This window comes from Pristis pectinata, chromosome 8, assembly GCF_009764475.1.
Source record: "Pristis pectinata isolate sPriPec2 chromosome 8, sPriPec2.1.pri, whole genome shotgun sequence".
Taxonomy (NCBI): domain Eukaryota; kingdom Metazoa; phylum Chordata; class Chondrichthyes; order Rhinopristiformes; family Pristidae; genus Pristis; species Pristis pectinata.
Window position 1 is genome coordinate 83,933,213 of NC_067412.1, and position 25,246 is coordinate 83,958,458.

The window sequence follows — 25,246 nt, forward strand, 5'->3', positions numbered from 1 at the left end:
CAGTGTCAGAGGAAGTGCAGTATTGATACAGGAGCCTGAGGGCACGTACCACCAGGCTTAAGGGCAGCTTCTACCCTACTGTGATAAGACTATTGAACGGTTCCTTTATAAGATGAGATGGACTCTGACCTCATGATACCCTGCACCTTATTGCGCTGCACTTTATCTGTAGCTGTGACACTTTACTGTTATTGTTTTTACCTGTACTACCTCAATGCACTCTGTACTAACTCAATGTAACAGCACTGTGTAATGCATTGGTCTGTACGATCGGTATGCAGGACAAGTTTTTCATTGTACCTCGGTACAAGTGACAATAATAAACCAATACCAATATTGGCCGAGGACTTCCAGACACAGAAAAGGAAAATCTCAGAAAACGTTGCCACCGGAATCGTTACACCCTTCTCTTAGTCATTCCACCCTCCAGCCACAGGAGGCTTTGGAAACCAAAAACAGATGAAAAGGTTTAAGTTAACAGGAGAAAAAAAATAAAAGATACATTCAGAATTTCGCAAACAATAACCCAGCGTCTTACATGAAAGGATAGAGCTGCCAAATTTACAATACACAATCACTGGATTGTCTTTCAGAATATAACAACACATACGAATTATAATACAGACCTCTGTGCAAGCAATATATGAGAGAGGAGAGATCGACGGGAAAAGTTGTAGAGATTTTAGCAAATAACCTAGGTATTTATTAGTTATTGATAATGTTATCTATTAATAATGCAAACATTTTAGGAAATAATAAAATATTCCAATGTTTTGTCGCATATTTGATGCTTAATTGACGTGAAGTTTTCCAAGTTTGCACTCCAAAATCATACAGAAACATCGGACACAGACGATTTGATTCTAACAGCGTACTATTAATTTCACTGATTTATCACATTTCTTGTTCTAATTACACATCAATGTTACCGGGTATGCTGACACTTGGTGTCTAGCATATTATATGTAGGTAAAAGAGCGGACTACATTAGAATAAAATCACTTACAAGATTTAGTTTCTAATAACGTAAAAAGATCGTGTACATGCAGCATCTTCCATTACTCCACAAACCACAAGGTGCTTACAGTGGCAAGTTTCCATTTATGCCGTACTTTCAGCGTGATAAAACATTCAAGTGCTCCAGTGAAGTGTTATCAAGCAAAAATTTGACAATACTCCGTCTAAGGAGATAAGAGGGCCGTAAAGAGGGTGGATTTAACGAACGGCGTAAAGAAGGAAAGAAAGACAGGTTTGGAGTTAGGAGGAAGTTCTGGAGCCCAAGGATCTCAACAGATGGTGGAGCGATCAAAATCAGAATGTGCATGATGGGAAAATTAGATCTCGGAGATATCTCGGAGGAATCACAGGTAACTCGGAGGATTTTGGGAATGGATAGGGATTGCAGAGATAAGGAGAGTGAAGCCGTTGAGGGATTTGTAAAAATGTTTTAACATTGAGTGTTGTTTAACCAAGAACCAATGAAGTTCCGTTATTATTGGGATGATGGAGAGACGGAACTCGACGTGAGTCACTATTGGCGTATGAGATGTTTATGGTTTATTTGTGAGTTTAGTTACTGTTGTAATGTAAGAAATGCAGAAAGCAATTGTATATACAACATGGTCTTATAAATTGAGATGAGATCATTGGCATATAATTTGCTTTTAATCACAAAAACAGTAAAATAAACATATTTTACATTGCAACATTTTAACATGGGCTTGTTTTCCCTGGAGCTGTGAGGGACCTGACAGAGGTCCATCAGATTATGAGAGGCATGGACAGGGTAGATCGTCGGAACCTTGTTCCCTGGTAGAGTTTCAAAGGCAAGAGTCCATATGGTTAAAGAGAGAGGAAGGAATTTTAAAGTTGATCTGAGGGGAACATTTATTTTTACACAGAGAGTGTTGATATCTGAAACTCGGCGCCAAAGGAGGTGGTGGAATCAGATACAATCTCTACCTTTAGGACAGGTACTTGAATAGGCAAGGCATCGAAGGATGCGGACCTAATGTGGATCAGTGTAGATAGGCAAAACGGTGGGCATGGAAGTGGTGGGCCGAAGGGCCAGTTTCTGTGCTGTACAACTCCATGACTCTAAATCATCCGAAGGCGTTTCATGGAAATTCGCCAACGAACGTTAGCATCCTGAATGTTGATTGGGGGACAAAGGTTGACCAGGACAACGAAGGGACACTACGAAGGGATCTTCTTCATACATCCGACAGGATGTCTCAGTTTAATGTCTCAGTCGGCAGACTGCACGTCCGGCAATACATCGTTCCCTTTGATCTGTGTCTGCCTGGGTTATGTGTTGAAGTCTCTGCGGAGGGGGTGGGGTAGTGCTGGAACTTGTGACTCAGAGGCCAGGGTGCCCCAGGAAGCCACAGCTGGCCTGTAGGAATGTGTCCCTGAGTTGGCAACCCTGTCACATTCCATCAGTAAAAACGGCAATATTATTCTTGGCTATAGAGTCTGCTTTCAGTCAATATTACACGCCGAAACTCTAAACTGGGTTTGAAAAAGTTTCTGTCAGTCTCCCTGCAGGTAATAAACGAAGAATTTCTGCATATCATCCTTCCTCGTGGTTCAAACGTTTATCAACTGCTGGAGTTTGAGTTTGGGAGTTATATGTGTCACTTGAAGAGATTAATGCCTGGTGGGATCTATCCCTAACCTCTACTTAAACGGTGTTATTTATCGCTGACGGTATCTTAAATATAGTAAATCTTGGGGAGAAGAATTTATTCCTTTAAGGACAGCAAGGCTCCACAGTATAATCAATCTCCAAAGTGTGCTTCATTGTGAAAAGTGAAATGTGTTCATCTGATGACCAGGTCCTGACATTGCATGCTGGAAGTCACCGAGAACGTCCCTCGCAAACTCGATGGTACCGAAGCTTCTGAATGCAACCAGTGGACACATAACAAGGACAGCGCTTTAAAGCGAAGCGAGCCTCAGTCGCAGCCAGACTGTAACCCGGGATGTCAGGCAGACAACTAACCCATCCGAATTCCAGCCTGGGATTGATAGAACAAGTCCCGCCCTAAAACCGGCGCAACCGTGTTTATTTTTAGAACGGGTTCCGAGCCGTGTGGAGGTGTCATTGGCTGGTGGTACCGTCACTCATCCTTGTCCCAACTTTTACAGTGAAGAATTGCTTCAAATACGGAGTCATCAGGCAGTCGGACTCAAGTGTATAAGCTAAAATAAGGACAGGAATCAGATGCGACAGCGTTTTGAACGCGGTTTGCCCCAGTTCGGGTTAATTTCAGTCACCATCTAAAAAGATTTTGTTTTGCTTTCAAACACTTTTTCTTTGTTTTCACGGGCAGAGGATCAACGAGCTTCGAGAAATGATTATCAAGCGGCCAGGCAAGGTCTAGGAGACCCTTAGCCGCAGGAGAGAAGAGGCTGCTGAGGTATATAATCTGGGAGCTGCTCTGATTGATGTCATCTCCTCTCAGTGAGGTAACTGTGATGATTTGGCGATGTTTTATTCAAAATATATTTTGAAAGTCATTCCGCTCAGATTGCATGACGAAGAACATATTTTATTCACTTATTTACAAATAGTGTTTGGGCAGTAGCCGACCCTTGCATTTTAAGGAAACCATGGCTGGTTCTGAAATGTTACAGCAGAATATTTTTATACCGAGTTTATTAGTTTACTGGAGTTATTTATCTGACCAATATAAACATTAAGATCTTAAAATTATTGCGTGGGAACAAGGATCTTAAATTTAAGCTACACGTTTGGAAAATATTTTCCCCTCCGCCCCAGTCTATAAGTCAAAGTCGGTTATACCTCCTCTGTGAGTTAGAAGACCACGGTTTAATTCCTGAGACATGAGTTTGACTGTAAACCAGACTCATATTGATGACTGTCTCACTCTTTCTGCCGTCTCTGATCTTTAAGCACAGTGAACCACGCCAATGTGTCACATCTAGCCAGTGGTTAAATGATACTTTTCAGTCAAGTAAAACCACCTCCAGCTCCCAGTCTATTTTGCACTTCCTGGAATCAGCCAATTTTCCACTTCACTCCTCCCTTTGCCTGTCGCCTCTTACTATGTCACCACCGTCTTTCTCTTCCTCTGCTCTCTGTCCGCTGAGCTACCTCTCTTTGTACATGGCACTAGAGCGTAGGAGGCTGAGGGCTCACCTTATAGAGGTTGATAAAATCATAAGGGGCACAGTCTTTTTCCCCGGGTAGGGGAGTCCAAAACCAGAGGGCCTCGATTTAAGGTAAGAGGGGAACGATTTAAAAGGGATCTGAGGGAAAACATTTTCATACAGGGGGTGGTGCCAGAGGAAATTGTAGAGGCAGCTACAATTACAGTGTTTAAAAGACATTTAGACAAGAAGAGTCTAAGGTTGAGGATAGGAAAGGTTTAGAGGGATTTGGGCCAAACCCAGGAAAAATGGGACAAGCTCAGGTAGGCAGTTTGGTCCACATGGATGAGTTGGGCCAAAGTTTCTGTGCTGTACAACTCCACCACTATTTTCTGTTTCCATGACAGCATGAGAAAGGGAAATGGTGGCAATCCTGATGCCAGGACTGAGACTCAGGCAGGAGCTCAGAGAGGCAGGCAGATTGGTGACAGGAATTCCATTCACTTCGGGCAGGACTGATCTGATGGGATGCTACAAATGCAGGTGGTTATGGGCAGCAAGGGGAGCTTTCTGGTTTCCCATGGTCCATTGGGACAAGGGTAGCCAGAACAGCCACCTTCAAAAGCCCCATGTCTTTAAATGGTCCTGAATCAGAGAGGGCTGTGGTCTGACTCACTGAACTTGAGCTCAGTCACATTGAGTGAAAGCAGTGCTGTGACAAAACTGTGCAAGTAAACCTTGCAGAGAATCAGAGGGTCTTCTCGAAGAGAATTAAATAAAGAAAGGCAATGAGAGAACATTTGCCCCCAATTCCACAAAAGCTGCACTCACCCTTCAATGAACAGCTGCCATAAGAATCCAAAACACTCCATCCCCTATATGCAGTCAGTATCCAGTGAGATATAGTCATAGAGTCATGCAGCGCAGAAACAGGCCCTTCGGCCCATCAAGTAAATGCAGACCATCAAACAACTATGCACACTATTAGAGTCATAGAGACATGCAGCACGGAAACAGGCCCTTCATCACGCTGAGTCTAATCCTATTTTTCTTGCATCTTCTCCTCATTCTCATTCATTATCCCCAGAATCTACCACATCTGCACTCTAGGGGCAATTTACAGTGGCCAATTAATCTAAAACCCCATTGTCTTTGGGATGTGGGTGGAAACTGGAGCACCTGGAGGAAACCCACACAGTCACAGGGAGAATGTGCAAACTCCACAGAGACAGCACCCGAAGTCAGGATCAAATCTGGGTCTCTGGCGCTCTGAGTCAGTGGCTTTACTAGCTGTGCCACTGTGCTGCCCTCAGGGAAACAATGGCTTCATGTCTTTGGATAAGGTATTAAACTAAGACCCTTTCTGCAAGTGAAGGTCAGAGAGTTCTCCTAGAACCCTGCAACATTTTGAAAATTGAAATCAGATTTTAATAAACATGAGCCCATTGCACAGAAGGGTCTGTGACTTTGTATGAACAATCATCAGTGAATGGGTAATTTTATGAGGTTAGTTCACAAGAATGATTCATGGAAAAGGAAACATCACAGTGGCGGAAGAAAGCACTGCAAAAATAATGAACCAATGAACATGGCTAACTGGAGACAGAAGCTGTTTCTGTATGTGGATTGGGGCATAACAGTAATAGGAATACTTGGTGTGAACATTGAGAGACCCCATTATATCTTCCAGACCTGATTTGTAGCCCCTTTAAAAAAAGTCTAAGTGAATAACATTCAAATGAACAAATTTGAACTATCAAATAGCTAATTCCACTGAGCTCCTGGCAGCAAGATCTACAAAAGACTAATAAAAATGTGGCAGCGTTGGTTGCAGTGAATTTCTCAACCAGTTAGCTTCATTAGCATGAGGTATGAAGTTGTATATTTCTCATTCAGAGGTGATACCTAGCAGCTGTTAATTGTGAGGACACCCAAGAGGACTGAATCAGAAAAGCAGCAAGTTCATTGCACTGCAAGTTATTGACCTGCTAGGGATTGGGTTAGATCAAAGACAATGCAATGTTTTTACTTTGAAGTGCCAGGGTGCAAGAACGATTTAGCTCAGCAAGGACAGGACCGATGGATGAGTGCACAGAACGAGGTTCTGAGCAAACTGAAAGTTATGGAGGGAGGGGGATGGGACCAGCAAAGTGAGTAATCACATGTACTTCATTGGCTGAGGTGGGGGAAAGTCCAATAATATCATGGAGACAGAAGTTTCTGTAATGAGGAATATATGAGATCAGAACCTCTGATCAAGTCCCACAGTATGCCATGGATATGAACTGTCTGATTCAGCTTGAGACTCTGCTTGAGACTGTCACAGTGCTGGAGGAACTAATATCTTGAGAAGGGCCAAGGACAAAGGCTTTGGTTTTTCCAGTGTTCAGTTCTAGAAACTTAAAACTCACCCATGACTGAGTTAGATAAATAATCTAGAAAGGTAACACACCGGTTGACATCTTCAAACTGTCAGATTGAAAATTATGAAAGTTTTGCTGACTGTATGGATATGAAATGTAATTAGGTTGGGTGGTATCAGTAAAACTTGTTGGTAATTCTGACGTTTGCTCAGATCAGCCTGCACAACATCATTACAGATTTGCTGTAATATGACATCCTGTGATTTTTAATTTTTTTCCAATTTCCACAATCGCCAGAATTCCTTATGCATCCCTCCCATGTGGATTCTTTTCATTAATTATTCCAGACAGGGAGAGATTCCATGATACATAGGACACAGGAGATGTCACAAAAGACTGGGTGTTGAAATCCAGGTTAATATATCTTGTTCTTAGCAGCTGGCAGCCTGAGGCAAAGCTGTTGTTGCTGTCACTACTCTACCTAAATTAGAAGAGACTAGAGGTGGAGCATAGACTCGCCGCAAGTGTGTAGCTCAGTACGGTTTCAGATAGTGTAATAATCCACTCAAATACAACAGAGTGCATCTGAAAGTATCCCTTTCTTATCAGATTCCATAACCTGCAGTCCTCCGTTGTCTCCACTATTACCTCCTAACCCCTAATGCTCTCGCCACCCCTCCCTCCCCAAACTGGCTCCATCTGTCCATCAATTCCACCTGGATCCACCTATCGCTTGCCAGCTCCTGCCTCACCCCTCCCCCTCACCCCTTTACAATGACAGTGTCCCCTTTACACTCTCAGTCCTGACGCAAAGTCTTGACCTGAAATGTCGACTATCGCTTTGCCTCCACAGATGCTGCCTGACCCACTGAGTTCCTCCGGCAGCTTGTTTTTTGCTCCACGTTCCAGCATCTGTAGTCTCTTGTATCTCTCTGAAAATATTTACTTGCTCCACAAAACAGAGTCAATAATGTTATAGCAATGCCGTGTGACTGACAATATCAACGCACTCTCATCTGTGGACAGTTAATCGCAAGAAAGAATCAAGGTTACAATATCCATTAAAGATGACAAATAATTATGACCAATAATAGTGTACGTACATGACATAATGTTCTATATTAGTGATGCAAAGAAATAAAGGGAAAAAAGACTGGCATTATATAGCACCTTTCACAACCCCAGGATGTCCCAAAGAACCTTACAGCTAGATAAGTACTTTTGAAGTATAATCATTGCAAGTAGGAACTGTCAGAATAAATTTGTACATAGCAGGCCCCTACAACAAATATAAAATTACTGTTTAGGTGTTGGTTGAGGATTAGCATTAATCTGGGTGGCCTCCCAGAGGGCAGACTGTGTCTCCGTTTAATGGGTTTCACCAAAACAACTAAACCAATTTTGTAGTGCTCCCTTAGTACTGAACTTAAGGGCAAAAGTAAGTTAGTGCTCAAATCTCTACATTAGGGCTCTAACCTACTATTTATACAGTGATAAAAAAAAGAGGAAATGCTGACACCACTACTCTGAAGATTGCTCCTGTGTAAAAATAAGTGAGATATTAAAAATAGTTCTTTATTCATTAAGACCTCTTCAAGACCAGTATAAATAACCTATGCAGAAATACAAGTAGGGGAAGATAACTGAATAGTAAACAGAAACACTGGAAAAAGAAAATGCTGGAAATAATTATCAGTTTAGACAGCAACTGCGGAGATAAAAACACAGTTAACATTTCGGTCCTGTCATTGCATCTCAGTAAGTAGAAAACTCCACTGAAGATTAATGAGCGAGAAGCTTTTGAATTTCAGCAAACACAAGTTCAACATCTTCTTATCTCAATTTCATCTCGTTATTAAATTAAGTTTATTATAAGACAAAAAATACATCAAAATGATGATTAGGACACATGATGGAATTATTCAGTTCACTAAATTAAATTGCATGGTAATTAAATCCAGTAGCTTGAGCTCATATATATGAACTGACAATCTAGTCCTTTACTGAGGAGCGTTGCACTGTCAGAGATGCTTTCTTTCAGATGAGATATAAACTGAGACTTTGTCGACTGTCTCAATGAAACAGTTGGCACTATCTTGAAAAAGAGTGAGAGAATTATCACCAATATCCCGGTCAATAGTTATCAGCCAACTAACATCCCAAAAATAGATTATTTATTATATCGACATATATGGGATTTTGCTGTGCTTGAATTGGCGGCTGTGTTTCATACATTACAACAGTGACTAAACTTGAAAATAACTTTTTTGTTGTAAACTATTTGGAACATGCAGAAGGGGACAGGAACGGTGCTATATAAATACATGTCTTTATCTCAAATGTTTCAAAGTAAATTCAGTGTCAGAAATAATAAGAGCAAATAGATGTCTAAGTGGTCAACTTTTGGATAAATGACTTTAATTTGATATTTAGTTCACTAAGAATAGAATTAAAGGCATCTTTCCAAATACAAGAAATGTTAGTAAAAACCTTATGTTGTTTTACATCCAAACCATACCACAAACTATAAATATAGGCAATTGCTTAAATTATCCCTCAGCATTACTTAGGATCTGCATTTTCTTGTTCTGAAATAAGCTTTCACATAAACGTAATATCTGGGCATGATTTGCAATGAAGAATACCAGATGCCCGGCAGTGTGTTATACAGAGAATAACAAATGTTTGAGAGCAAATTTCACACAACTTGAGGAAAGAATTAAATGGAATACGACTTGAGGTCTGGAGAAGATTATATGGGGAACAACAGAACTCAGAGAGCGTTGTGAAGGCTTACAATCACCCTAGGACTAAGCTACACATCATTTATTGACGATAGTTCATCACAGTCAGCAGGGACGATTTGGGCCGAAGGGCCTGTTTCCATGTGGTATTACTCTATGACTCTGTGAGTAACTGTTTTAAGGAGTTTCTCAGGTTTTGGTCAGCTGTGTGTTTCTCTGAAGGACTCTATTAGATTTATTATAGGATAGATTAGATACAACAGAGTTTTCAACGAGCTGTTGTTTACAAAGGAAGTACAGGAATTGGCCAGGAGACAACTGAACTCAACAAAGCAGGAATGAGAGTTTCATATTGTTGGACCATTACAGGCAGAGAGGTGGGAAATGTTGATAGGTGGAAGTAGGCAATCTTTGAGACGGAGAGGATTTGAAGTTGGAACCTCAAATCAGGATCAAACTTAAGCAAAGATAGTGAAGATAAAAGTTTCAGTTTGAACTGGCCGGGATGGGAATGGAATTGGTGGTAAGAGTTTGGAGTCTTTGGCCCATCTGTAAACATTAGTCTTCCTAGAACCTTATCCAGGACTGAATGTTGGACAAACAAATGACATTATAGATGCAGTGGAGGCACAGGCAAAGTAGAGCTGGGAATTACTTGCCTACAGGTAGAAGATGACCCATGTGTCACCAAGTGACAACTTGTAAATGAGGAATGCCAGAGGGCAAAAAGAGACACTTGATGTCTGTAAGGAATAATAAAAATAAATCACTATTGGAAATAATCTGGCCTAAGATCTAACAAGTAAGAGCCTGACCATGCAGCATAAAAGCAGATCTACTGTGGAAGACAATGAAGGAGAGATATTAGAGGACCGTTTTGTAAGAAATAGAATCTAGCCTGTGCTCCTTCCCCTCCCCTGACCTACTTATTCTGGCTTCTGCCCTCTTCCTTTCCAGTCCTGATGAAGGGTCTCGGTCTGAAATGTCAACTATTTATTTCCCTCCATAGATGCTGCCTGACCTGCTGAGTTCCTCCAGCATTTGTGTGTGTGTGTGTGTGTGTGTGTGTGTGTGTGTGTGTGTGTGTGTGTGTGTGTGTGTGTGTGTGTGTGTGTGTGTGTGTGTGTGTGTGAGATTCTGTTTCTTCTCCGCCATTCAGTAGGATCATCACTGATCTTGTACCCCTGTTCCACTTTCCTGTGCTAATCCCTGAGAAGCTTTCAAATATTAAATCTCAAGCACAAAAGAATATAGGCCTAGTCTGTTTAACGTCTTCTCATATGACACCCCTCCACCCCAGAAATCAATCTGATTAACCTTTATGGCAAGTATATCCTCCCTTAGGTAAGGAGACCAGATCTGTAGACAGTATTCCAGACATGGTCTCACCAGGGTCCTATATAGCTGGAGCAACCTGTCTCCATTCCTATTCTCAAATGGTTTGCAATAAAGGCCAACGTACAATTTACCTTCCTGAATACCTGTTATACTTGCAAGTACCAGGTGCCTCTCAAGACCAACAGTTTCCAATCATCCACCATTTAAAAGTACACTGCCTTTCTATTTCTTGTATCCAAAATGGATGATCTCATCTCTTTCCACTTTGTATTTCATCTGCCATTTCCTTGCTCGTTTCTTGCTGGTCTTGTAAGCACCCATTCCCTCCATCACAGGCACAATATGGCTTCATTGTGAACCATCTACAAAATCAGTTACTCACACAGGCTACTCTGACAGCTCCTGCGAAACCTGCTGCCTTTACTTACGAGAAGGCAAGGTCAACGTCCTCTGCATGTCTCCATCAAAGTTGCACAGCATGCTCATCTGGATACATATCACTGTTTCTTCCTTATTGCTGGATCTAAATCCTGGAACTCCCTACCCAACAACACAGTATCTTCAACAGAGGGGACTGCAATAGTTTAAGGCGGTGGTTTACCAAAACCTTCTAAAGGTTAATGGGGATGCACAATCAATGCTGGCCTTGCCTGTGACACCAACGTCCCCAAAAATTAAAATATGTAAAAGAACTCGTTATTGCTTTCCTCCAATCAAAGGATAAAGCATTGCAATGACTAATGTACAGTGGTGCAAATGTTAAACTGATACAAGTTGTAAATTCGATCTTTTAAAAGTGTGTATTTCAGTTAGTTACAGGAGGAAAACTCTTCTTGCATGAGTTTGAATGTGATGTGAGTTGGCATTAATGTTTCAGAAACTCATGCCACACAGATGCAGCTGTTTACCAACACCAGACTCCCAAAACATCCAGAACACTCTCATTATTTAATAGAAACAGCATAGTGGAGTCATTAAAACAGAATGAGTGACATGGTAGCGTAGTGGTTAGCATAACATTACTACAGCATCAATTCCCATCACTGTAAGGAGTTTGTATGTTTTCCCCGTGACTGCGTGGGTTTCCTCCCACATTCCAAAGACGAACAGGTTAGTAGGTTAACGTGGGTTAAATTGGGCAGTGTGGGCTTGTTGGGCCTGAAGGGCCTGTAACCGTGCTGTATCAATAAAGGTTTTTTTTAAAAGAATTACCACTGGGAGAAATGGTGAGAAGAGAAGTGAAGCAGTGCACGCCAGCATACAGTAAAATGGAGTCACAAGACACTGCAGATGCTGGAAATGTGGAGCAACACACAAAGAGCTGGAGGGACTCAGTGGGTCAGCAGCATTGTTGGAGGGAAATGGACAGTCAACGTCTCAGTTCAAGACCCTTCATCATTAGTCCTGATGAAGGGTCTTGACCCAAAACGTCGATTGTCCATTTCCCTCCAACGATGCTACTGACCCGCTGAGTCCCTCCAGCTGTTTGTGTGTTGCAGCTTACAGTAAAACCTGGATAGCATTCAGGCAGGTATTGATAAGGGGCAAGTAACATTCAGGCCACAAAGGTGCCAGGCAATGATCACCCCCAACAAGAGACAGAGAATAACAACCCACCCTTGACAATTACTGGCATTATCTTTGCTGAATTTCCCACGATCAACATCCCACAGAACAATTCAACTGGACCAGCCACATAAATACCATGGTTACAAGAGCAGATGAGAGCTGGGTACCCTGTGATATGTGACTCTCCTCTTGGTATCCCACAGCCTTTCCGCTATCTATAAATGCACAAGTCAGGAGTGCAATGGAATACTCTCCACTTGCCTCAATGAGTGTAACTCCAACAACATCCTCGATGCTCCAAACCATCCAAAACAACCAGTCCACTTAAATGGAACATCATCAACCACTCTGAACGTTCATTTCCTCTACCACAGGTGCACGATGGTTGTAGTGTGTACCATCTACAAAATGCAAGCTACTTCAGCAGCACCTCACAAACCTACAACCTTTACCACCAAGAAGGTCAAGGGCAGCAGGAGTATGGGAGCATCACCTCCTGCAGGTTTCCCTCCATGTTGCTCATCATCCTGATTTGGAATTGTATCACAATCTTTCATTGTGTAAATTTTGGATCTCCCTGTCCAAGAACACTTAGGGGGTACCTGCAGCAGTAGGTCTACAGCAGTTCATGAAAGTGGCCCACCACCCAATCTTTTCAAATGCAAATAGGAATGGGAAATGCCGCGAGCACATTAACTAAAGAAATACAAATATCAACTTCTGCTATCATAGTTTTCAGTGAGATTATTACCAATTCTTTACTAGCTTTAAGATAGAATTCACATTTCAAAGACTGTGCTTCATTAAAAACCAATAGTGTTATAAGAACAAAAGAAAAACAATCATGAGTAGGCCACATGGCTCTTAGAGTCAGCTGTACCATTCAGTAAAACTACTGCTGAACCGGTGCCTCCACTCCTGTGCACAATGCCTGTGCCCTCTGATTACTTCAGTGCAAAAAATCTAATGATCTATCTTGAGCGTACTCAACAGCTGAAGATTCATTACCCATGAAGAGAGAATTGCACAGACTTGCAGATTACTGCATAAAATAATTTCCTTTTGTCTCAGTCCTAAATGCCGGTCCTTTCTCTTGAGTCCAAAATTTTATGTTAATAAGAAACAGCATTTTGACGCCTAGCCTTTCAATCCCTTTCAGAATGTTGTATGACTCAATGAGATTATCTCTCTTCTGAATTTAACTAAGTATAGGCCAATCCTAGTATCTTTTCACTGGACACCCCAGGAATCAATCTAGTGCATCAGAGCTGCGCTAACTCTGAGACAAGTAGGTGTAGAGACCAAAACTATACACAGTGGTCCCTGTGAGGACTCAATAAATGTTTTAAATGTTTTTAAACTTAATTATTTAAAAACAAGATTAATTAAATTTTTGATTTTCTTTTTAGCTGTTGTTAATGCAAAAAATTCACCATACGCCCTTTCAATTCCCACCCCTGTGGTCGAGAATAAACAATGGCGCCATTCCAGATGACCTCCATATCCTCCATCTATTTGGCTGGTGTCTCTCGTAGATCCATGCCAATTCAGCATTGCTTCCAACGGCAGTGCAGATTATTTAGGATTTATTTTTGAAAAATGTGATTATTCAAAGAAATAAACCACCAGCATACCAATTTCCTCTTGTAGGCCTGAAATCTGATCTTTGTGGAATATCACTTGGGTAACACCAAGCCAAATTGTCTTCAGTGCCCTGGGTTGGGGAAAGGAATATTGACCAAAGCCATTTGCAATAAAAAGCACTGAATAAACCTTAAGAGGTAGAAAGACAGGTCTCTCATTGCCTAGATTCATGAAGAAAGTTACTGAGACAAGATACCCAAGCACTTCCAGTGCCCATGAATTATGCCCAGCATGAATTACTGTACTTAAACAGAGGAAAAATTTTTTTAAAAAAGGTCAGGAAATATTTTGCATTTCTAACAGAAAAATGCCATTAACTGGGAATAGAACACTGTAACCTTGAACACTGTAACACTGTAATCAGAGTTGCTAATAAGGTGAATTTTACTGCAATGGTGTTTCATTGACAGCTAATATTTTCTGGTTTTACAGCATTTTAATAGTAATACAAAAAGGAAGACTTGCTTGGTACTAAATTCATCAGACATCGGCATGATACTAATAAAGGTTCCCAAAAAACACAAGGGACCTGTGGTGCACAATAGCAGGGCACAAATGTATTCTCTTTCAGTTATCAAGCTAAAAATAAGTAGATATCAGTAATATGTTTTGACACTGACATGCCCGAGGTGATCCCTAAATGCTGATAGATTACTGAGTCAAACTGTGAAAGGCAAAACTGATTAGATTAAGAACATAAGAACAAAGGAAATAAATAGAGGAGCTGGTTATTTGGCCCTTCACACCTGCTCCACCATCCAAGATCATGACTAATTTTCTACCTCTGCCATATTTTCCTGCACTATCTCCATATCTTGTGATTCCCACTATACTCAAACCTATTGATCTCAGTTTTGAATGAATACAAGTCATTCAAAACAGAAAGGTTTAGGCTCCTGCTGAGTTTAACAGTTCCACAGATAGTGACTTATGTCGAATATCTTGATCAAGCAGTCATTATGCGATAGTGAGCCTGAACAATTTTATTCGCTCAAGAAGGCATTATAACCATGTTTGGTGCTTGGTGCTCTCCCAGTTGATACCCACATTTTTCCACAATGAAGCAGGAGTCAGAAGATACTGATCAGAAGGACTGTTGATGATTCATTTTCCTTTCTTAATCCAAGGATGCTGAGGTCAATTACATTACCCCTCCCGCCCTGCTGGAAAACAAACCAGGATCTACATGAACTGTATACCTACCAATTAAACCTTTTTTACCGCGACACGGTAGCGTAGCGGTTAGCGCGACGCTATTACAGCGCCAGCGATCGGGGTTTGATTCCTGTCGCTGTCTGTAAGGAGTTTGTACGTTCTCCCCGTGTCTGCGTGGGTTTCCTCCGGGTTCTCCGGTTTCCTCCCACATTGCAAAGACGTACGGGTAGGTTAATTGGGTTTAAAATGGGCGGCGCGGACTAGTTGGGCCGGAAGGGCCTGTTACCACGCTGTAAGTAAAACTTAAACTTAACATCTAGTTGTTAAAGGGCCAGTGTCATCATTGTGATGTTTCTTGTAAAACTTTTTCCCATATTTAAATATAGCAGAGGACGCAATGTTGCTTTTGATGGCTAGCTGGGATTACCTGAAGCTTTGCCTCTTAGATTTGTAACCTTTTATTTTTATCTCAGCTTTAATGGGAAAATAGTTCAACTGGGAAAAACAGGTGGGCTGCAATAAATTGCACATCTGCTGCATGACGCATTTGACAATGCATTCAACATTGCAGAATAGCTGTGTGCTTTTTTTTAATAACAGGATACCTCACAGCTGTTCCAGGATATGAACTTGATTGAAAGCTTCCTCAAAACCAAACATTTAATGACTAAGGAACAAATTTGCGTTGGTCTATACTTTTTGAAAAAGAGACAATGGTGCTGATTTTCTCAGCATTTAGTAGATGTTGAGAATAGTGCGATCAATTTAGGATTAAAAAAAACGACAGCTCCATTGTTTAAGTGTTGATATAATTGAGCATTCCCAAGGACGTAAACCTAAAATGTTTCTTCCTGACTATTGTCCTAAAGAAAGGCTTTAAACAGCACAAGCTGCTGTGAAGGAAGTTAATGAGTATCACAAGGAGACTGTTTGTTACCATCCCATAGCCAGAAGCTATGAAAAGAATTGAGTGACTTAAAGAGGATGTGTCTGAAGGAAGCTCCGTTATTGTGCACCTACCATCTCCCATCCTCCACCCGCTTCCCTATCGCACGTTCAATCTGCAGTATTGTTCAGGTACCAGTCCCAATCTCAGATATTCATTTCAAACTTTTATTTTGTTTCACTTCAGATGTCCCTTTCCATTCCTATTGAACTATTATAAGATAATTGCTTCTCTGGCTTCAAAGAACATAAATGTGGATTTTAGTCATAATTTTGTGCTGCAATTGGAAGTGTGGCTTTTAAGGTGTAAAGCAAGATTACTAATAAACAATGAAAAGAATGACATTTATTTAAATACTTTGAAATTAATCTTACTTTTTTGTTGCATCTGGAAAGCTCTGTATTCTCTGGGCTCAGGTTATATCCATTTTCAAAAGAGATTCACAAAGAGGTGAATTGAACTGTTCAAGGTCAAAAAATGAAAACGGCCATTTGGGCATTATTGCATCCCCTGGATTGATGGTCAAAGGCACGGCAGTGAATTGGAGATACCTTTGCATGTTCTGGTAACTGATGTGCATGCAAATTCAAAATCTGTCTTGAAATTGAGCTGTAGCATTCTCATCACTTTGCCTAAGTGTTTGAAAAACCTAAAAGCAATACATCAATAGAATTTAAATTCACTACAAAAATCACACTGCTGAAATATGTGGTCCCCAGCTCAGTGGTGGGGCCACATGCTCCCGCTGGCTTGAGAGATTGAATTCCTCTCCTAATCACTCATCCACCAGCATCATCATCATATAGATATTGAGTCAAATAAATCCTGCAGTTAATAGGGAAACCAACTTCACAACAGAGTCAGATCAAAACCACTGGAAGTTGGTAGAGTTAATCATTCATCAGTCCTTTCTCCTCCATCATGTGCCCTATAAAGCACAAAGGATAAGAACAGAGGTATTAACAAAAAAGATCTGTAGAGTTATGAAAGAAATGAATGCTGTACTTGTGGTGGTTCAAATGAAAAAGATCTGAATGTTCAAAGCGGAACATTGTGACTGAGTCACGATTGACCATGTGAATTCTAGCATCATAATTTGCTCTTTGTTGCATTTTTGATAAGTTACACGCAAACAGTTTTGTTACTAATTGATTTGTTAGCTACCATTCATTATTCTGTATGTTCTTTCATACTTATTTAAAGAATAATCTGCACTTACTGTACTTCTGGTTCAGTTAGTGTCTGAAAAGAGTAGTTTTTTTTAATATAAGTTGCTTACAAGTCTGTATCTGCTGAACCCTTTGGTATCCTTTGCTAAATTATGATTTAAATAGCGGTATATTGAGCTCAGGCACTAGAAAGAAAATTTGTCTTCAGATCAATAATAGATTCTCCTCAATAAATAAAAAGTTTAGCATAAACAAAAACAGAAAATGCTGGCAATACTCAGCAAGTCAGGCAGCATCTGTGGGAAGAAAAACAGAGTTAACCTTTCACGTCAAAGACCCTTCGTCAGAATAATTTTAGCATGTTTGACAAAGAATCATACGAACAAAATCTAGTCTCAGTTCCTTCAGCTTATAAAAGGAGTTGGATAAGCACCTGGGAGAAAATTTTCCAGGCCACAGAAAAAGCCCCACCAATGAGGGGTCTTCAACCTGAAACATGAACTCTGTTTCTCTTTCCATAGAAACTGCCTGACCTGCTGAGTGTTTCCAGATTTTCTAATTTTGTTTCAAATTTCCAGCATCTGCAGTTTTATTTACTTTCATTTCTCATTTCAGTTCACAAGCAGAGAGTCCTTTAAAATTCTATGTTGTAACTAGGCCACCTGAAAGGTGGTTCTTAGTACTGACCATTATTTAGTTACCTCTGATAGAAAGCACGGTGCAAGGTTTGTGAGGATTGGTTCAGTCGTGGCTGTGGTGTTCATTTCAGCCTTCCAACATTATTTGCTCATCTTCACAGCTGCTTAGCCAATTTTGTCTGATATTTGAGAACTGCTAACACCCTGGCAAATGTCTACAAATAAGTGTAATAAAAACCCTGCACAAAGTGTCAAGTCTGTGTATATTTGTTTACTAACACACAATGCTCTGCTATAATCACTGCATTAAAGACCAACACTACTATATTCTTAACCATTAAATACATCAGGCCTATTCTGGCTGATTTCCTTCCCAACAACATGAATAAAAATGACAAAATATACTTTTATGAAGACAATTCTCATCTAAATATAATTCTAACAAGGCTGAGATGGATCATCCCTTTGCCACTTCTGTCCAAGTCCAGTTGTTAATATTCTAGCCCCACATTTTTCACGCAGATGTTGGGATTTACTATTATCGAGGTTGGAAATGCTCATGAGAGTCTCCTTCTCCCATTAATTGTTTAATTATCGACCATCATTTACAAATTGATATGGAAGCTGAGCAGAGCTTTGAACTGATTTGCTGATTTGTTGGCTATAGTATTGTAAAAGCTCTGATTCCCACGTGCTGCCTCTCTAATGAAATCAATGGATTTGTGGCCAGGTCATAGAATCCAAGAGCTGATCCCCCATTGTAATGTTGGTGGTTTTCAGCAAGACTCAGCTCCTCTACGGGACTTCACATGGAGTTGCATGGGAAAGCATGTTGAAACATATCATACATAGCATCATTCAGTAAATTCAGGATGTGCTTTTGAAAAGTCCATTCAGAATTGCCCATATTTATCAGCAATTCATGTTTCATTGCACGTCATAGCTTCGCAATAAAATTGAGTTTCTTCTTGAACCACTTTCAGAGTCTATTGTTGCAAGTTTTGACAATCACATGCAAATCTATCTTCCTTGCCTTATGTTAAACCAGATGGTTCTTTAAACAACAATACAGTCATGAACCAGAGCTGATATTAGTGTTTTGATTCCAGTTTATTTAATTAGAGTAATGAAGAAGTTTCCCTTTTGCGATATGAACTCATATCTCTACATTATTAGTCCAGGGCTCTGGATTACTAGTCTCAGTGTCTTAACTACTGTATTACCTATTTCCCAATGTCATTCAGAAGCACTGAGAATCAACTGTATTTACTGCCATTTTGTGATCAGCTAACCACAGGTGGATTGGAAATTTGGATTTTCCTAGTCACTACGCTTACTAGATAAAGTTGTGTGATCTAGAAAGCTACATGCACTCTTACTTCAACTGCATTTGGAAAAACATTCCTATTTTTTTGCATGCCTTGTTGTAGTTTTCTTGTCATGAGCTCCTTGTGCTTAATTAGTGAGCAGCTGTGTGACCAATTGTCAGGAGATAAAATAGAGCAATCCAGAAGAATCACTTCTTGTAATTTACCATGCTTTCCTGTGAGCTATGAGAAAGATTCTTCATGAAGCACACTTGTATTCCACATCAGAGTTTAATGCAAGTCTCAAAAGAGCTTCAACAATGCCTCTTGGAATAATGTTGATCCTAGTGTTGAAGGTCAACACTAAGGTTCTCTTGCACTGAGTTCCAGGTGATAGGTTTTGCAGAATCTGTTTTTCATAAAAGTGCTTTCTTCTGCAATTACCGGTGAATTATAACATAAAAGCAAAATAGTAACCACCTCATATCTGGAAATATTAATGTGTAACCCAATGATATGTTTTTCCCTTTTGTCAGCTTTAATTTGCCAACCAAAAATATGAAAGTAACCAAACATTGGTAGGGCAGGTCATTAATGAAAGTTTTTAGCCTATTTACCCGATCACAGTGTCTCTGTTTCTAATCACTTAAGATGGATTTCTCTGATTGTAAGCAGAATGAATTTTGCTGTCATCTGGTTTAGAAACGGACTGTTATCTCTCCATACCAGAGGCTATATCCTATATTTGTCTCCACCATTTTCCATGAGGGTGGTACCATGGGTTAGATCGATTTTGAAGCTTCTAAATTCTGTGCCATTTTTTGTACTTAATGTTTACAGCGAGGCAAAAGAGGAGCAAAATGTCAAACCAAAATGAATCTGTCCAAAGAATTTAGACCTTGCCTACATTTGGGGCTTTCATGTGTCCCATAAAAACATGGGCACTTCTCTCCACACTTTATGATTTAAAAGGAAAAGTATAGGCATCACAATGTTAGATGCAACATAGGGTACCAATCCATCTTATGTCTACTTTGTGTGATGAATATGGGGGTCATAGAGACTGTTCAAAAACAAGTTCAACGTGTGTATATCATTTATTCATTATTAGTAAAGAATTCACATTTGTTAACTGTGTATTAAATAAATCCAACCATTTCCGTTCTAAGTGGAACACAGAAAGGAGATAAACCAATAGAGCATGATTTTCACAGACACATCTTCTATTCCTATTTGAGAGACGTTAGCCCTACTCTTGGTATCTTACCTTGCCCCGGGTAGGCCTGTACAGACTGCACCTTGCATATAATTTCTGACCTTTTGAATGGTGGCAATGTGATTCAAAAACCAGTAAATAGCTTTTATCTGTACCTGTAATTTTTATTTACTGATTGTTCTATTTGAATTTCATGAACCTGATGATCTGAAATAATCTGTTCCCTGCTCTTCAGCCCCACTGGTGGATAAATTCTAAATCAGACCACCAGGATTTGTTAACATCAGCTATTTCAGCCAAATGCAATTCAGTCATAGAGTTAAAACACTGCATGGCCTCCATGGCACAAGTTGGCTAAAAATCAAATCACTTGGACTCTTCATTCCTTGTCATCTCAGCCTTAATTCAGAAGTTTTATTTTAAGGACATCAGCAAATTAAAAAGATGTAAGAATAACTGTGTGGCCGGCTTGTTCAATTCATCAGTCTCCCTGACTAGTGATTGGTTACACATCTGACCCTGGTAGCACAAAGCAAAGATATCTGTGGGTCTCAAATCATTCCCAGCTTTGAAGAGATCACCATTTTGCTCTTCTGTTATACTTCCAAGGTAATTGCAGAAGATGACACTTTCCAATCTTGCCTTAACCTTTATTGTTTGATAATTGATCATTGTTTCACTTGTAAAATTGGTACTGGGATTATATTGTTTATTGCAAGATTAAGGGTCAGTTATAACAGCAAGAACTGTTAATTAAAAGCAAAGAATGCTTTAAAAAAATCACTCAGCAGGTCATACAGCAGCTGTGGAGAGAAACAGAATAATATTTTAGTTAAATGAGTTTTTTGTCATAACCACTTAGAATTTTCAGTTTTGTGTGCTCGTTAGTGGCTTTAATTTTTCTCTTGAGCTGGATGAGATTGAGAATGCTGATGGGTGGGGTAGGAGAGTAGTGGCCTGTATGTGGATTGATCCTAACTAAAACTGTAATCACCAAAATTGAGATGGACTGTGAATCATACTGACTTTTATTTCCTCTTCTTCCCAATAGGCTAAAGGCAGGAAAGAATGGGTGACTGGAGTTTGTTGGGCAACTTACTGGAAAGTGCCCAGGAGCACTCCACTGTGGTAGGGAAGGTATGGCTGACATCTCTGTTCATTTTCCGTATCCTGGTGTTGGGGACAGCCACTGAGAAAGTCTGGGGGGACGAGCAGTCCTTTTTCACCTGCGACACCAAGCAGCCTGGTTGTCAGAACGTTTGCTACGACAGGATCTTCCCCATTTCCCACATCCGCTTCTGGGTGCTACAAATCATCTTTGTGTCCACTCCCACACTGGTCTACCTGGGCCACATCTTCTATCTGGTACGAATGGAAAAGAAGCAGAAGGAGAAAGAGAAGCTGAGCAGATATCCCCCTGGGGAAAAGGAAGCATTGATGCAAAATGCCAGGAACATCAAGTGCCCTACGCTGGATGAGCAGGGTAAGTTAAATTGCAAGGGGCTATTCTACGCACTTATTTGTTCAATATAATTTTTAAAACCCTCTTGAAGTTGGCTTCATATGGGCCCAGTACTATCTCTATGGCTTTGAGCTGAAACCTCTTTACAAATGTAGTTACTCACCTTGCCCTAACATTGTTGACTGTTACATCTCCCGTCCAACTGAGAAGACTATTTTCATTATATTCATGCTAGCCATGGCCTGCCTGTCCCTACTTTTGAACCTTATTGAAATATGTCATCTGGGACTCAAGAAATGTAGAAGGATCACCAAGGACAATCATGCCACAAAGGCTGCCTGTAAGCAGAATGGCACACTGGCGAGTGAGAGAATGGGGCCCTGCGCCCCAAGTTACCGATACTTTGCCAACCACAGTGGGCCACAGCTTTACAGCGTCCCTCCACTGACGGAACCCGACCCAGTGTGTCACCCCTACAATGGCAACGTTTCCACTAAGCAAAACCGAGAGAACTTTGCCATTATGGATGAGAAGCAGGGAGTCAGGAGGAACGAAGCTCGCTCCCCAACAAACACATCTCGGTCACTGATCAGAGACGGAACAGTGAAGAAGCAAACTGAGCAGCCGGAGCAAATCAGATGATCTGGCAATTTAAGTCTCTGGCTGTGGAAGCACCGAGCAGAATAATTAAGAAATCATTCCATTTGAACATTGAAAATATCCAAAGAATTCAATCTAACCTCCAGTGAGATATCGTCAACATGACAACAAAATTGCTTCCATTTTAATGATTGCCTCAGTCATCTTTGATTTGTATTTATTTTTAATCTCACTTGCTTCCTGTGGTAAAACAAATTGGCAAAGAACAGTTATGCTTTTGCCCATAGCCTGTTCCCCAGCCCCCTTACCCATATCACCCCTCCCTCCTTCAATCCCTCCTTTCTCCAATTCTGTCACTTCCCTTTCCAACCCACTCTTCCTTCCTTCTTCCTCCCCATTTCCCTTCCTTGCTCTCCCCATACCACTCCTTCCCATCTCTCTGATTGGCTACCACTCACACACTCCACGAGGCTGGTCCCCAGACATCCAGGGCAGGTCTGGAAGTGAAAATGGCAACTCCCAGAGACAATCACTATCTGTTCCTCCAAGGCCACTTTAGCTGGGTCCCACAAGCTTCCTCACTTCAAGGGGCCATTCAACACGTGCCTTTATCCATCTCACAAAAGCCTTCAACTCTGCCAACTTCAACAGATTTATGGAGATTCCTTGTCAAATGTGGATGTCTTCAAATATTTGTCATTACTGCACAATGACATACAAACTATGATGCCAACCACTGGGTTCTTCACAAATCCAATCCCAGTGCATACTGGGACCAAGCAAGGCTGTGACATCATACCGGCCATCTTATCAATCTTCCTCACCACAATACCTCAGCCTACCTTCAACAACTTCCTCGCAGCAGTGGGATTAATCTACAGGATGAGCGAGGAAGTGTTCAACATTTATCGCTTCCATTCCAGAATCAAGATCACTCCAATCTCAGTCATTGGCGCAAGCAACATTTATGTCCATGCACACACAGAGGCTGAGCAATGAGTCATCATTGATTCCTTCACTGAAGTCTAGAATAGAATGGGCCTGACATTAATGAACTGGAAGATAAAGGCCCTCTACAAACCTAACCAACACAATACTCTTCCCTGACAAACAAGATCCACAATATGACGGTGGTCAATGTGAATCACTTTCAATATCTTGTGAACTACCTCTCAGTGATGACATTCACAACCATCTTCAGTGTGCCAGCATAACTTTTAGCCAGATGAGAAATAATGAGCAAAGATCTGGCAACAAGATTATGTTCTATGAAGAAGCAGTGATCCTGCTCTCCTGTACACTTCAGAGACAATTGACAATGTACAGTAAGACACCTCAAAGAACTCTTGTGAAGAAGTATCACCAATGCTGTCTCCACAAAATTCTCCAAAGCCACTGGTAGATCAGTATCCACTCCTGGGTTGACTTCTTCAGCAGAGGCTTTACCTCCTCAACCAGCTTCAGTGGCCAAGCCACATCATAGAACATTAAAGCACAGTACAGGCCCTTCGGCCCATGATGTTGTGCTGACCTTTGAAACTAAGATCAATCTAACCATTCCCTCCGACATACCCCTCCATTTTTCTATCATCTATGTGCCTATCTAAGAGTCTCTTAAATGTCCCTAATGTATCTGTCTCTACCAATACCCCTGGCAGTGCATTCCACACACCCACCACTGTGTGTATAAAAACTTACCTCTTGTATCCCCCCTGTACTTTCCAACAATCACCTTGAAATTACATCCCCTCATATTAGCCATTTCTGCCCTGGGAAAATATCTCTGCCTCTTATCATCTTGTACACATCTATCAGGTCACCTCTCATCCTCCTTCGCTCCAAAGAGAAGAGCCCTAGCTCACTCAACCTATCCTCATAAGACATGCTCTCCAATCCAGGCAGCATCCTGGTAAATATCCTCTGCACCCTTTCTAAAGCTTCCACATTCTTCCTATAGTGAGGTGGCCAGGCCTGAATACAATATTCTAAATGTGGTCTAACCAGAGTTTTATAGAGCTGCAACATTACCTCGCGGCTCTTGAACTCAGTCCCCCAACTAATGAAGGCCAACATGCCATACACCTTCTTAACAACCCTATCAACTTGCGCAGCAACTTTGACGGATCTATGGACGTAGACCTCAAGATCCCTCTGTTCCTCCACACTGCTCAGAATCCTGCCATTAACTCTGTATTCTGCCTTCAAAATCACTTCACTCCTTTCTGGGTTGAACTCTATCTGCTACTTCTCAGCCCAGCTTTACATTCTATCAAATGTCCCATTCTAACTCTCGACAACCTTCTACACTATCCACAACACCACCAACCTTTGTACCATCAGCAAACTTACTAACCCACCCTTCCACTTCCTCATTCAAGTCATTTATAAAAATCGTCTGCTGCCCAACACCAGAATCTACATGTCAAGAGATCTCCAGGAGGAGGGAGAAGAGACTTCGATGACATGTTCAAAGCTTTTTTGAAAAAATTCAACATATTCACTGATTTACGGGACCTCTGGCTTCTGACTACTGAACCACGCCAGAAACAGACATGCTGATTCTCTGTAATGGGAGTACATGGATACCATGCAAAGGCAGCAGGAAGAGCAGACAAAGACAAGTCACCCAATAAAGTACTTCTAATCCTACCCATGGCAGAGCTTGTTCCCTCTTCAAAGCCCACAGAAATGAAGAGAAAGCAAGTCATCCTTGACCCTGGGGACCACACAAAAAGATTTAACAGACTCTACAGAGTCTATCAGGACCTTTTATCTGGATTGCAGTCTGGATAAATGTCTTGACCCAAAATATCGATTGTCCATTTCTCTCCATTGATACTGCATGACCTGCTGAATTCTTCCAGTCTTTTGGTGTGTTACTCCAGATACCAGCAACTATAGTCTCTTGTATCTACAGAGTCTATGACTTAAAGAGCAAAATTCCTCTTTTTAACAGCAAACCATTTTCAAAAGTACCAT

At 40.9% G+C, this 25,246-nt stretch overlaps 1 protein-coding gene across 1 annotated transcript; it reads left to right on the plus strand.

The window, feature by feature from the left end:
* The first annotated feature begins 3,407 nt into the window (after positions 1-3,407).
* Positions 3,408-22,825, plus strand: LOC127573136 (gap junction alpha-3 protein-like). Its single transcript, XM_052021067.1, is given in 4 exon segments — positions 3,408-3,471; positions 21,257-21,688; positions 21,691-21,750; positions 21,753-22,825. Coding segments are annotated over 3 exon segments (1,032 nt in total). The 5' UTR covers positions 3,408-3,471; positions 21,257-21,273; the 3' UTR covers positions 22,310-22,825.
* Positions 22,826-25,246: the final 2,421 nt, after the last annotated feature.